The sequence below is a fragment of the Protopterus annectens genome, chromosome 8.part0 (genome assembly GCF_019279795.1).
Source record: "Protopterus annectens isolate FY-2018-M chromosome 8.part0, PAN1.0, whole genome shotgun sequence".
Lineage (NCBI taxonomy): Eukaryota > Metazoa > Chordata > Ceratodontiformes > Protopteridae > Protopterus > Protopterus annectens.
In genome coordinates, this window is record NC_056741.1 from 1,667,395,172 (window position 1) to 1,667,410,704 (window position 15,533).

At 34.4% G+C, this 15,533-nt stretch overlaps 1 protein-coding gene across 4 annotated transcripts in view; it reads right to left on the reverse strand.

Moving 5' to 3' along the window:
• Positions 1-15,533, reverse strand: part of ROBO4 (roundabout guidance receptor 4) — a 1,497,877-nt gene that overhangs the window by 592,541 nt on the left and 889,803 nt on the right. For all 4 annotated transcript variants that reach the window (XM_044081194.1, XM_044081193.1, XM_044081195.1 and 1 more), the window contains one exon: positions 6,071-6,113. In XM_044081194.1, coding sequence (XP_043937129.1) covers positions 6,071-6,113 — 43 coding nt within the window. The remainder of the gene's footprint in view (positions 1-6,070; positions 6,114-15,533) is intronic.

Consider the following 15,533-nt stretch of genomic DNA (forward strand, 5'->3'; position numbering starts at 1 on the left):
TTGTCTGTGTGTGTGTGCGTGTGCGCGTGTGTGTGTGTGTGTACTCTCATGCTTGTCCTGTTATGGGTTTTTTCAATTAAAGGCATGTTTAATGTTATTTTTAGACAAGTTGTTATGCAATACTTTGTGAATGTGACTATTAATAATATACTGACATGCACACACACACACATATGTGTGTGTGTGTGTGTGTGTGTGTGTGTGTATGTGTATCTGTATATATATATATATATATATATATATATATATATATATATATGTACACACACACACACATACAGATAATGGCTGACCTTCAAAATGTTGCATCCCAGTTCATATAGTCTGAAAATGTCGTAACCAAAATGTCATAAGTGCAGAAGCACAAACTCCTGGAACATCACATTTAGTTTCTGGGAAAGTAACCACTTGGCCACCAATGAAAACAACACAAATGATAGCAAATTACATCCATCAAACTGGGGGGCTTCACCCCCCCACACTCCCCATGTGGGTGGGTTTTGCCCCCCACACCCCCATCACTTAAATATACCAATTCCAAGATCACACTACAGCAGAGAAAGAGCAAAGTTCACTATGGTAGCCACGTGGTTACTTACCTGGAGAGGAAATATGATATTCTGGGAGTTCATGCTTCTACACTTATGTTGTTTTCATCTCAACATTTTCAAAATCTATGAACTGGGCAGTGATGTTATAAAGTGGAATCACATATATACATAAAAGTGATATTGGTGTTTTTCTTCAGTGGTGCAGTTGGTCAAATTATTATCGTAGAAGTTTATTATATCAGTTGTTACATAATTCCTGTGATTTTTCCCTTTTCTTTTTGATTGTGTGACCCTTGAGTAAGTATATTTAATTTATCAGGGTGTGGGGGCAGAACAACTTAAAAGTTTTTTCTTTTTGTTTTTTGTAATCACAACTGTAATGAATTTGTGGTTACTTTTTTGATGGTTTTAGTGTGTGTGTGTGTGTGTGTGTGTGTGTGTGTGTGTGTATGTGTGTGTGTATGTGTGTGTGTGTATATATGTATATATATATATATATATTTATATATATATATATATATATATATATATATATATATGTGTGTGTGTATAAAATTAATGAATTGTGATCCATTGATCCTAAAGGATCAAAACTACAAAATATAGTTCCAACCATTGAAAAAGATCAGGACCAAAAAAGTAAAAATCCAAAGCATAAAAACTTGGCTAGACCACCACGGCTCACAACAGCATTATTTTATTGAAATAAAAATCATATAAGCACTTTTGCTTTGTGTACTCAACACTTCTTCAGATCATAAAAACATCAGATTACAGCCATTTAAAAGCACATAAACAACCAAGAGTTACAGCATTCCAATAAACATTCTACAATTACATTTGTAACCAATTTACGTCCTTTTAATACTGGTTTCAGGGGAACACATCCATTGAGGCCAGGATATCTGTCAGCCTGTGGTTTCAAGATCCATTTTAATTCAAGTGTTTCTGTGACATTAATGAGATCACCCCCTATATGATTTATATGTATGCATTGAAGCACCCTAAAGACAAAACTATGCCCTACATTATCCCTAATATGTTTCGCTAGGGCATTACATTATATCAAATAGGAATAGATGGCTGAGGAACTTAAACCTGGGTTACATGATGAAAGTAGATGGCAATTAAAACAGTTAAAACTCTGAGCAAACCTAAACTGCCTTTAGAAATATAACAAAAACAGTCTTCAGACAGTGGCAGATAGAAAGACTTTTTTTTTTTCATTTTACTTTTTTACTCTTTGTTGTCAAGGTTACACTGACCAGGCTTGTATCCTCTGTTTTCAGAAGAGACTCAAGGTGGTATTCATACTGTATAGTGTAAATTTGGCCAGGATACCAGGGAACTTCCCCAATTCCTTTTTCAATAAGTGCTTTAAGATCTTTTACATACAACTGAGCTATCACCAACTGACGCAGATGGGGGGTTGGTTTATTGACTCATCCAAAGGACAGCGACACCTTATTTATTTATCTATTTATTGACATTTGATTACTGGAAAAGTCTGACTGGGTAAGTATGCATTTTCAGTTGAGGAGTGGGGAGAAAAGCTCCCAAGTATTACATAATAAACAATAATTTTACAATCTTCAAAAATAATACAAAAACATGTTTAAATAATTATGCCAAATTAGACCTTACATGAAAACATTGGTTAGTAATAGATGCAATATATATGATGATTTAATATTTAGATACATTTTATCCATTTTACAGAGAATGTTGAAACAAGGGTGCCCAGTAGGAAGGTAGCTGGAATAAAGAAGATGAATCATGACAAAGTAAAATCGTCTTTTTTAATGCAAAATGGTGAGCGCTTTCGCAATGGTAACCATTACATCATCAGACAGTTCATTCAAACAGCAACAGCACTTAAATACTTTAATTCATTACTAAAACAACCAATCCGACCACTCAATTAATTAATTAATTAATTAATTTAGCACTCAGCAATTAATTACTATGGTTACCTGTGTTTCAACATTTTCAACTTCTGGGCTGGTTTGGATTTATTTGTTTGCAATTTACAGAGAAATTAAAGGTAAATTAGAATAACACAAACAGGAACTGAGAGAAAAAAACAGGGTATGCCAGGTGCCAACATGCCGAAAAAATAAGACCAAAAACCCAGAAAAAGAGTGAATCTTGAAGTTCACTTGTCTCCTTTAAACACCCCCACACACCCCAAACTTATATTTACCATACCTTGGAGAAAAGGGAATATTCCAAGAAATGGCCATCTTGGGCTTAGTATATTTAAGTGCATTTTTCACTCATTGAGTCTCTGTGCTTCAGGATTCGGTCTAACAGGTCCCAACATTGCAGATGGTTTCCATAGGAAGTCTTTTAGAATGGTTTTAAAGGAGTAGAGGGACAGTAATGACCTGATAGGTACAGGGAAGGAGTTCCAAGCCTTAGCAACATGGTATGAGTACAGACCGTGCACAATCCATGTGCAGCAGATTTAATGTGTTTGTGGAGAAATAGGAGTTTTTGGACATTATATCATAATGGCTGATTGGAAACATTTTTATTTTTTTATCGTGAGTTTGTTATAAAGCTATGTTTCAGTGGCTGTTAAAACTTTTTGAGTAATTTTTTCAAAGTGTGCTATGTTGACAGATGTGCATATGAATATGGAATCATCTGCATATTGTATTATGGATACCTGTTTGCGGATGTGTAGAGGTTTTTGGTGAGAATGTTAAAGAGGGGGAACCAAGGATAGAGCCTTGTGGTGTACAGGTCGTGATTAGGCATTTTACTGACTAATACCTTTGGACAAGTTTCTTTTAAACCACAGAAGGGTCGGTTGAGATAGACCTAGTGAGGACAGTTGAAGTAGAAGTTTGCTGTGACAAGCTATGTCAAAGGCTTTAGATAACTCTAGAAATAAGGAGGAGACTAGTTGGATCTTATATCTAGCTTTATTAACAGTATTTATATAGGTTAGAAGTGCAGTGTTAGTACTGTGAGAAGGATGGAAGAAATGTTGTGTGGGAGATGGGAGTTCTTGCTGCAGGAGATACTTTAGCAATTGGTTCTAAATACATTTTTCAAGTATTTTGGAGAGGGGGGATAAGATTGCTTTATGTCTAAAGATAGTGTCTGTTGAAATTCCTCCTTTGAGCAGAGGGATAATGTGTGACTTTTTCCAGAGAGAGGGAACATAGGATTCCTGGATTGATCTATTTATAAGGACTGAGACAGGATAGACAATACTATTCACTGGTATTTTAAGGTATTCACTTGGAAGGTCATTAGCTGAAGTAGAGTATGGTTTGAGTTTGTTTTAAGAGTAGTTTTACATAGGATGTGGACACAGGTTTGAAAGTGAAAGTGGATGTGGTGATACGTAGCTGTTGTGCATGGCTGGGATTAGATTTTGGGGAATCCTTGGATAGGGATGCTATACTATTATGTAGCTGTTGGGCAGGGTTGGGATTAGTTGTTGGGGAATCCTTGTTTAGGGATGTTGTACTATTACCTAGCTGTTGTGCAGAGTTTGGATTAGATGTTAGGGAATTATTGGTTAGGGGCGCTGTACTATTATGTAGCTGTTGGGCAGGACTGGGATTATATGTTGGAATTAGATGTTGTGGAATACTTGGCTAGGGATACTATAGTGTCTATGAAATAAGACTATGCTGCACTGCCATGTCAGTGTTGAGAAAATTAATTTAACTACCTACTGTGAGAATAGAACCTACATCCTTCCGATCTTATAGCATTAAAGGTGAGTGTGCTATCTGTTGAGCGACTGACATTGCTAATATTTAAACAATATTTTTCAGCAATAAAGATATCTTAATTTCCGTACACCTGGCTCCTCACCAAACAAAATCTCTTAAAAAATTTGAAAGCATTACTTATCAGGTATGTAAAATACAATGCATTTTCCCATTTTACACTTCCCATTTCTACACTGGAAACACATGTGCATATTTACTAATATTTAAATACGTGTTGCTGTATATTTACTGCCAGCAATAAATGTTTACACTTTTAAGCCAAGAACAGTGACTCTAACATTTTCAGAAAATTCTTAATCTATGGTTGCTGAGATTAACAGCAGTTCAAGGCCAAAATATCCATCTACATTTTTAAAGCAGCAGAAAGTCACTACAGCCGAAATGTACACAGTTAAAAAAAAATAAAAAAAAAAAAAAGAAATGGGAGTGATATATTACCACCTCATTAACGCCGTGCTAACATTCATTATGGAAGTGAACCTAAAAAATGGATACATAGAGGTCTATCTGCAAAAATGCTTATAGTATGTTGATTTAAAGAGTTTAAATGCATTTTACTTAGAATTTCAAAAACTTCTGAATGTACCTCTCAAACTCTTAGTGCAAGAAATCTGTACGAAGTTTAAAATAATGAGGGGGAAAGCCCAAAATAGGGACAGATTTTAAATATTGCTTTTGTAAACTTAGAATAACAGTAGTACACATTGTCTGAAGAGTTTGAAGTCTAAAACTCAAATGTATGCATTATTTAGTAAATTCAATTCTCAGTGACTTGGCAGAAAGCCACACATTTTATGAGGAACAGACCAAAAATATGAAGCAAAAATCTACACATTCTGCAAAAATTTGTTATTCATATGACTTACATTCCAGAAATTGTACAGTAATTTGAAACAAAACATTTTAGGAATGACTTAGGAGTTTCTGGATTTAAAAAGAAAAAGAAAAAAGGGAAAAAAATTATGTTAGAATCTTGTTGAGCTGTTCTTACTACGTGAATTTAAAACCTTCAGTGAAGCATGGCTAGTCTTGGTACAGATGACTCATCTCTGACTGCAGTGACAGAATTCAAACTAGAACCTGTGTGCAGAGATATAGACACCAATGTTTGATAACCAAATGCTGTGCAGCAGTATTCTACAAGATGAAAACAGAGACAAAGTGAGATTCCAGCTGAGCCTTTCACAGAACTGTTTGTGTAAAAACTCATACAAGCACTGAGACCTCTGTGTTGAAAGTTAATTTAACCCACAAAGGGTGGCCATAGTAATGACATTTAAACTCTTATTCAATAACATGCAAGCTGAACGGGGAAGAAGTACAAAATGCTAAAAGTATGAACAATATTTTGCAACGTGGAATAAAATGATACGCTCCAGAACCCCTGAGGTGCCAATAATTGCAAAATAGTTAAAAGCACAACATCACTGGTGTTATATAAAAATAAGTAAGACATTATGTAATCATGATGAGCTCAGAAATGCTACTTTTCTAACAAATGGACCATATCAATTTATTCTTCAGCAAACAGCAATACTGCAGACAATAACATGCTCCATGAAGGTTTTAATGGAGAACACTATATATGAGATACTGTTCATTATGGATCTATAAATAAAAGGGCAAGTTTAGGAAAAGAAAAATACTTCTTGTTGACATAGTGCCAAGAAGCATAAAGTATAAAGGCTAGGAGAATAACTGACTCATCTGTGTGTATGCAACTGATATGGTAATAAGCCATATTTCATTGCATAAAGGACTTACCTGTGTTTTATGATCATGTCTTCACTGGCAATTCTGAACAGCTCTAGAGGAAACAAATATTAAAACTCTTATTAAACACAACACTTTTACCTGGAGTTTGGCTTTAAATTTCTCACTGTCAGCTCTGAAAATGCTATGATGCAGACATAGGCTTCACATGTCACTGCCTTTGATCTATAATACTGACGGACTTCAGTTTAAAAACCCAACAATTATTCCAGCATGTACTAATGCCCACAACATACAAGTACAATGCTGTTTACTGTTCTGGATAAAAGCAACATCCTCAAACAAACATTATAATTTTAAACAGACATCCAAAAATTTCACTCAAGTAACGCAACAACTTTGAGTGTGTGTATATATATATATATATATATATATATATATATATATATATATATATATATATATATATTTATAATTTTGCCAGATTAACTAACAGCATTTAATCAGCATATAGTACATATCCTTTTCTGCTACTTGTTTTCAGATTTTTTTTAAACTTTTTATTGGATTTTAATCAATAAAAATCATTATAACAAAACAAAACAAAACAATCAATTAACAAAAAGTAAAACTATATACATAGTCCATAGCAGGAAACATATTCTATACATTATTAAAACTTTTCCAATAGATCTTTAAGTTTTAACCATGACAATTGTTTATGCATAGTATTTGACATTCTAGTATGAGTAGTCTATATTTCCCTATTACATACATTTTTTGCTAACCAAATAAATTCTGAAAAAGAGAGGATGTTTTTACATTGTTTTCAGATTTTTGATGCTACATTTATACATACTTCCATACTTTGACCATCATATCCTAGTGCATATTGAAATGCTCAGTTCTCTGTTTATTAAGGATACTCAAACCAGTTTTAAATATCACTTGCATGTGTTTTCTGAGAGTCTGTTACATATTAAAGCAGCTTTATCTCTCTAAATCAGTGTTCTGTCAAATGGTTTTCCTTTATATGATGAATTTTGCAGTGCATTCATTAGTTTTTAACTAATTTCTTAAACTGTAAACTATTAATTAATAATAATAATAATAATAATAATAATAATAATAATAATAATAATAATGATATAGCACTGCATTCCTCTATAACAAACTGTATTCTAAATTTGATCGATCATTGCAGATAAACTCATTCACTCTCCTAATCTTCACCTTTTTTATATTTTTTCCTTTTATAGAATTTTCTTACTTTTTATTTTATTTTACTTGTTAGCTGTGGACAGTGTTCAGGCTCATTCCTGGATCACAAAGAAAAATGTAAACAGATGCATAGAAATACTAATATACAATGTTTGACAAAACACAGTAGTAGGCGTTTATAGATATTCTAACAATGAACAAAATATCAGCGGCCAACAAACTTGTTGGCCGCTGATATTTTGTTCGTTGTTAGAAAGTTTATTCGGTTTGGTCCGATACTGTTTGTGGTTCAGGCGTTTATAGATGTGCCATGCTTTAATCTACATCTAATCAAATTCCTAATGCGTACAATCATTAAAAGGCTCTAAACTGGTCCCAGCTCTTAATACTGTCTCCACTGATTGAGTATGACTACAATCCTTAACTGCTTTGGGAAGAAGTTATATACAGCTGCTGTCCTGGGCCTCCAGTGGTCAAACACATATGACAAGATACTTGGTGGAACACATCAAAAAGCTGACAAATGGCTATTACTTAATTTTTATGCATTCCTATTCCTGTGTATGCACTTATTTCTTTAATTTAGAAACTGTTTATACTGTGCAGGAGCAGCTCATGGTATTGGTCTGCAGCCCCCCAGCTGTAAAAGAAAATAAAACAAAATTAAAAGAAAAAGAAAATAAAACCACAAAAGTGTTTACAGGAACTCTGCACATGCGTGTTCAGAGTTTGAAGAACTCCACACATGCACACAGGAATCCGGACTGCTGGTGAACCAGTCCAGAGTAGGAAGACAGCATTCAGACTACAGAGATCCCAGAAGTCTATGCAGTTACAACTGCACAGAGTGGAAAGGGATTGGACTGGAATGTCTGTAGACTGGGCAGCTTGCTTCCTCTCACAGTAGGACTTTGTTCTCGTGGGGCTTTTTTGAAACTGAACTCCTTTGGGACTTTGAAGCTGCAGGATGCACTGGACTTTGAAGTTGCAGGGATTAATGAAGCTGAGACTCTGCAGGAATGACTTTGAAGCTGGAATTAACAAAGCAAATGACTTTTTTGACATTCAGGTAGAGATGTGTGTGTGTGTGTGTGTGTGTGTGTGTGTGTGTGTGTGTGTGTGTGTGTGTGTGTGCGTGTGTGTGCGTGTGTGTGTGTGTGTGTGTGTGCATATGATGCCCCAGTTAAATATACCTGGTGGCTAGAGAAAACTCAGGAAATATACATGGTGGTAGGACTCAAACCCTGTACCTTGGAAGCAGGTAGTAACAGCTTGAATTCCCTACCCACCACCACTTGTGAAATTTTTGCTTCATATTTTTGTTCTGTTCTGTTTTGTTCCTCATATAATCTGTGGTTTTCTGGATTTTGAATTCACTAAATGATGACAGGTATTTGAATTTCAGACTTCATATTCTTCAGAAAGTACATGGTAACACTAAACCTTTTATTCTAACAATTTTCTGTTTATAAGATCGATATTTGAAATGTGTCCCGATTTTTGGGTTGTATTCCCCCATTATTGGCTTTGTCCAGGTGTTTTGTTCTAAGAGGTTGAGAGCTATGGTGAGAACAGTGAATATGTTTGGGGGCTGTATTCCCCCATTATTGGCTTTGTCTATGTGTTTTGTGCTAAGAGGTTGAGAGTTATGGTGAGAACTGAATTCACTAAATGATAGCCATTTAAGTTTCAGTCTACCTGTCTTTCAAGAAACAACTGACTTGGCATAGTGGTATGTTGCTCTGACTGTAGTGCACAAGGTCCTATGCTCAAGATTTGGCAGTGAAATGCATGGTGGCAACTCAGCATTTTATTCTAGCAACTTTCCAAGATTATACAAGCAATGTTTAAAATGTATCCCTAGTTTTTGGGCTTTTGTTCCCCTCAATAAATTTTGGCTTTTTCCAGATTTCTTTTGTGCTTCAAAGTTGAGAGATACAATTGAGTGTCAAGTGGATTTTACAAGGAGCTGAGAGGTTGAAAACTTGAGAGATACAATTGAGTGTCAAGTGGATTTTACAAGGAGCTGAGAGGTTGAAGAGAAGTTTAGTGCTGCTTATGCCGAGTCTGCTTATGTTGTTAATAGCACAACAGTTAGTATACTTGCTTTTGATGCAGAAGGCTGTGGGTTCTATTCCCACAGTATATAGATGCATTGCTGATAATGTACTGTGTTGTACTTTTAAAGAGGGTGGTTGATGCAGTCCTGGGAATGTCCTCTTTGGTGGAGATACCTAGTAACGATGAACCTGTTATCAGTTTGCCATCCATTCCCTATTGTAATATTACTAGCTTATCATTTTTTAATGTAACATAGGCAATTTATTCCTCAAGGGCAACAGGCACTTTATTTGTAGATGAAACAATGAAATATAAAGTCGTTTGCTAGCAGCAACCTCTTCATTAGTTACAGATCTCTTTAATGTGGAATTAGATGACTTTTACTTCTGCAGAGATTATGCATATTTACTGATACTGGTGGATTGTAGAAGTCTAAGTAGAGTTTTGTGATGGAAATGTTCCAAATTGGGCAGTTTTGTCATTATTGGTGCATGCATTTTGTTTCATTGTTTACTGAAAAATGTTCAAAACAATAAATTTAAAACACTCTCTAACAACTGTACTGTATTATACAAGGAATATAATTTAATACAATCAGGAAGGTGTATCAAAGAACACATGTATGTTTCCTGTGCAAGGGGTCCATGATTTGAAAACAGCCTAAAGTTAATCTTTATCTGCCACTGGCCAGATGTATTTTCTTTGAATGTGGGTTTCAAAGAATATGAGTTTCAAGGGCAGAGAAGTTTTAATGCTAAGTTCATTTTCATTGTGAGACTGCATTGCTTTGGTTAGTAGATGTCTATTAGTGTTTGTGCTATAAAATGTAAAATAAAACTTTTAAATGACATTCAAATCATTGTAGAAGACAATGTTGGACAGAAAGCACTTAGTTTTTTTAGTTACATACACGTTCATGTTACACAGAAAAAACAAACTGCTCTTTAAGAGCTATTTTTCATACAAACAATTTCAGCTCTATAATAGTATCAGCTAGATCAGCCCTTTGCGAAGGAATAAAGGACAAAAATTTAAGTAAAAAAAGTTCAGCTTCTGTTAACTGCCTCTGTGATAAATTCCATACTAGTAGTTTGTTATATTCCACGTTTTCTTGAGAAGAGAAAGAATTAAGACAACATTGTCTTCTACCCTAGAAGTTTTTTCAAATATATGTGAACAACAGATTTATAATCTTTTTGAAACCAACAGTAAATATAAACAAAATAAGTTTTATAACTTAAATAAAAATGAGAGACAAGCACTTGAAAATTTACAGAGATATAGTGACATTGTAATACGAACAGCTGATAAAGGCAATTCCTTTGTCGTGTTAGAGTATTATGTTACTACTATGAATACTATGCTTTGAGATGATAACACATATTAGTATAGAACTTTATTCTGTACAAAAGTTAACTGAAAGGTTCGTCAAGTCTCTTGTTAACTGCTTTGAGGAAACAGTTATTTTTAAAGATCTGTTCCAGTATCTTATAGTAGAACATCCTTTTGTACCCACACTGAATGGCTTGCCGAAAATACATAAAAATTTTGTAACTCCAGCTTTTAGACCCATAGTAGCTGGAGGTGGATGGCTAACCGAACTGGCGTCTTTATACATAGAAAGACATTTAAGACCTATTTTAGACAAGTATGCCATTATTTTACATGATACAAAACATTTCTTAAGTGATTTCTACTCTCTTCTTGAGAGTTATGTTGAAACTGGTACAGAGATTATGGTAATGTTAGACGTTACATTTCTGTTTACAGTTATACCTAACCAAATAGGTCTTTCCTATGTAAAATATTGTCTTAAAGAAGAAGGTTCTCCTACTGATCAAAAAATTGAGTTTATTTGTTATCTTATAGAGCTGGTACTAGAATATAATTTTTTTTATTTGAGAGGCAATATTACTTGCAGATCTCTGGCATAGCTATGGGCACATCCTGTGCCAATATCTACGTCAATATGGTCATGGCATATTGGGAAAATGCAAACATCTTAAATGCTGAACAGTTTAATGTGTGTGTAAAATTATATCCGCATTTTGTCAGTGACATATATTTTTTGGAAAGGAGACCTTGAAAGTTTAAATAATTTTCTAAGTGCTATAAATACAAGTACCTCCTTTCTTAAGTTCATGATGAAACATTCTTCTACTCACATAGATTTCCTTGATGTAACCCTGTATATGGGTATAGATGGAAAGCTGCATACTAAGAGATGTAGAAAACCATGTTATACACATAGTTATCTTGAATGTAACAGTATGCATCCACCACATATTTTTGAAAATGTGGTAAGAGGTCAACTTTTAAGAGTTTCTAAATCTCATGACCAGGAACAAATATTTGAAACAACTATGTGTTCCACTAATATGGAATTTGTAGAACATGGTTATAAACCTTTTGAAGTTAGTAAAGCATGTTAGAGGGTTAATTCATACAAAGTAGTGGACATCCGTTTTTTTCATGTAAAGAAAACATAAGAAAGACTGCCCATAATAGTTGTTATAACAATGTAGCTTATTGTATGACTTTTAGTACTGACAGCATAGATATTAAAAAATATTATCACAAAAAATTGGCATATTTTATCTTCTGATCCTATTCTATGTGATCTTGTCAGTGCAGTTCCAAACTTTGTTTATAAAAATAAAAAAATGTTGAAAAGACAGGTCTGTTTCCCCAATACAAGTAAGCTAAGGCAACCTAGTATTAGAACAACTAGTTTTGGCACCTCTATCTGTGGCAAATGCACTTTTTTGTAAATACATTGATGTATCTAATACATTTATTCGACCAGACAATGGTAATCATTATGTTTTCAAAGTTAAAGCTAATTGTGGCACTAAAAACTTAGTTTACCTAGCACAGTGTGTGATATATTCAAAATTTTATACAGGAAAAACTAACAGACGACTTAAGGAACGAATTAGAGACCATTATTATTGTGCTAATAAGGGCCATAGTTATAGTGCCCTAGCTAAACACATTCTAGAGAAAGGCACTAATCACTGGTTCAAGTTTATGGCAGTAGAATTAATCTATGAAAGTTTTAGGTTGGCTGATATAACTAACATCATAGAAGGGAAAGAATTAAGATGGATTCTTAAATTATCAGCACATAGAGGTGCAGGCTTGAATGAATCAGTACCTCTTAAGCCAGTTCTGAAAGAAAGAAAGCTTTTTAAATAGGTATCTTGCTATGTGTGTCTTTATGCCAATAGCCCTTTATGGTTGCTGCCTTAAAAGAAAGCTGTGCCTTTAAAATTGTTGTGGCTATTGTATCTGCATGTTTTTTATTGGTAGGTATTTAATTGATTGTATTTTAGATATCTGAGAAGTTGCTGTTTTTTGTCTGGTCTGAAGAAGCGATTTTATCGCAAAAGTGCTCACCTGTGTTCGAATAAAAGTCTTATACTGCTCTTTGCTATTTGTTTTTTATTGGTTTGCTGTGGTGCTGTGTTCTATATTTTTGTTCATTTTATCTGGTTCGTGGTTGAACACAGCTTTGCGGTCAGCAGGACTTGTTTTACCGTATTTAAAAAGTAATTTATTTTTTCATGCCTCACAGCCTTTTTGTTTCCATCTAGATATTAAGTAAGCTGTCATGTAGCCAATGCATTGAAATATTTTTTTCTTCTACACTTCATTTTGTCTTGATTGGACTCTCATAATGACAGTTTGGCACCCAGGGCAGCGTATTTAATTAAAGTTCCAGTTTTTGCGGTTTTTAGCATAGCCCCATCCCTTTCTAGTTGAACACACCCCTTCCCATTGGCCCCACCCATTCAGCTGTCTCCTGCCGAGCTTTTGATTTGAAGTCACTAGCTGCCACTAATACTGTGAACTTTTTTAAAACAACTTGCATTGTTAAACAATGCATGTCTAACAACTCCTTTGCAAATGGGTTCTGCCAGTTATGCCTCCTGATAAACAAAAACACGAGTTAATCTTACAAAACAACTTGAAGACTGTGGTAATTTCCTCTTTTAAAAGTATGATTGACTACCTTCATGCCTGTTTTAAGAATGAATGCAAAATGACATTTGAAAAAGGAACAGTTATTATTATTATGCTGAATTCTGATCTCACAATATAAAGTGATTGTTGAATCCTGATCTCACAAGATGTACAATGTTATTCTCCTGTCAATTTCTGCATTTTTACCTTTAGATTGGGAAGTATTACTGTTATGTTTATTAACCCCTTTTAAATTTTTCTTGCAATCACTCAGTAAAAGTGAAATCACCCCCTCAAAAAGCAAATAAAAGTAATAAATCAATATTTATTTAGATGCATTTGTTTACTGGGATAGTTCAAATGAGAAATAAATTCCCCTTTTCAGTGGAGGCCAAGGGATAAAAGCTTCACAATCAACATAGACATAGTTGTAATGTTTTCACTTCTGAAATAGAAATAAAAAAATAAGAGAACAGAGAAATTCAATTTGATATTATTGACAGTTACATAAAATATTTTTAAAACAGCATCATTCATTGTCATGTAGTGTGTAATGCTTCAGTTGGATGTAGAAGATAACTTTCAGTTAAGAGAGCTTAATTAGGATAAGAAGGTAGGCTAGGAAATAGGTGCAAGTTACAGTAAGAAAGACATAGAGAGAAGAAGGTTCCAGAACGTGTGGCCTTGGAGAAGTAGAGTGTGTGGGGGAGATAAGGACAGCAGAGGCTAAGATGTGAGTTTGTTAAGAGAAGTAAAGAGAAAATAGGGGAGATTGTTTGGTGGAGAAAATGTGTTTATTTGGAGGAAGTGGAGTAAGGCAGATGTGAGGAGAAGACAAACGGTAATATGGTGATAGGGGTGGTCAGTCAGGGGTGTTGAATGAATAGAGCCAGGAGATGAATATTGTAAAAACAAAAAAAAGGAGGGGGGTTTGAACATCTGTTAACTATCAATACATAGACATCCTGACATTGATATTATGGATTATAGCCATTTTTATGTGAGAGACCTCAAAAAATTAAAAGACGGTAAATTAGGGAAATTGTAATAATGTTCCTCGGATAACCTAGAATGCTAAAAAGTATGCATTGACATCTCCTCCCTACTCATTTATCAAATATGCAAGATAAGTGTAGTTAATACAGACTATTACATCTCTGAGTAGGGTAATCCCTTGGCTGTTATGAGGATTATGCCCTTTTCTCCAATTTAGAGTGGTCTCGGAGTTGGTATATTTAGTTAGGGGTGTGTGGGGGTACAGCTCCTCACATCGGTGGGGTGTGGGGTGAAGCCCCCCACTTGATTTGGGATTTAAAGGGGGGGTTTTTTGATACGGCCAAGGGAAGTGTTAGAATGGGTTAAATCAGCCTTTCGAGTTTTTCAGGTTTTGATATTATAAGATCGATCTTTAGTTGTTTGATTAACTAAAGTTTTGATCTTGTAATCTAGTACTGATTCATAATGTGTCTAGAGAGAACTAAAGATAGTGCAGACAGTTGCCTGTTTCATCATGGGACGTAATGACATCCCACAGGCATCCATCTGGCCAAGGCAAGGCAAGTTGCTAAGGTCTGAAAGTCAAGCCACACTTTCTACAGCAAAAATCTCAGTAGTTATAACTACAACAACAACAATAATCTGCTCAAAGAACATCTGGAATAATGTCAAAAGCATAACTTGACACTCTCCAATGGAAAGATATTTTACTTTTTGGTAAAAAAGAGCAATGATTTTTTTTTTGGGGAGAGGGTCTAGTGTCATTAAGAAAAAAACATAAAAACATTATAGTTTCTTCTTGTTCTTATTTTATTTTGCCTTTGATTACTTGGATTGTCCAAGTTTTAGCATAAACCTTTTTCACAGAGGCCCGGGGAGAAAAGTTCCATATATTGTACAGTCATTAAAAGAATCACAAAAGTTTAAACAAAAGTTGGAGAATTATATGCAATTCAAGATTATACATAAAAGAGATTAAACAAAAACAAGTCAGACATTATATACAGTGCAAGAATGGACATTTAACCAATGTATCACATATATGCATATAAGAAAGAGAGATTTATATAGAGAAAGTTTACAAACATCAATGAGTTTATTTCATGGAAATACAGTAAACTCCTTGCTACTTGCAATGCAGCTAAAGTCAGGGAAAAGTAACTGCAGAAGGCTGTAGTCAAGAAAAATATCTTTGACTGTAGACAGGATTCCTTTAGGTGAGATGATACAAGAGATTTTCCAAGCTCCAAAGAGCATATCATGTTACAAT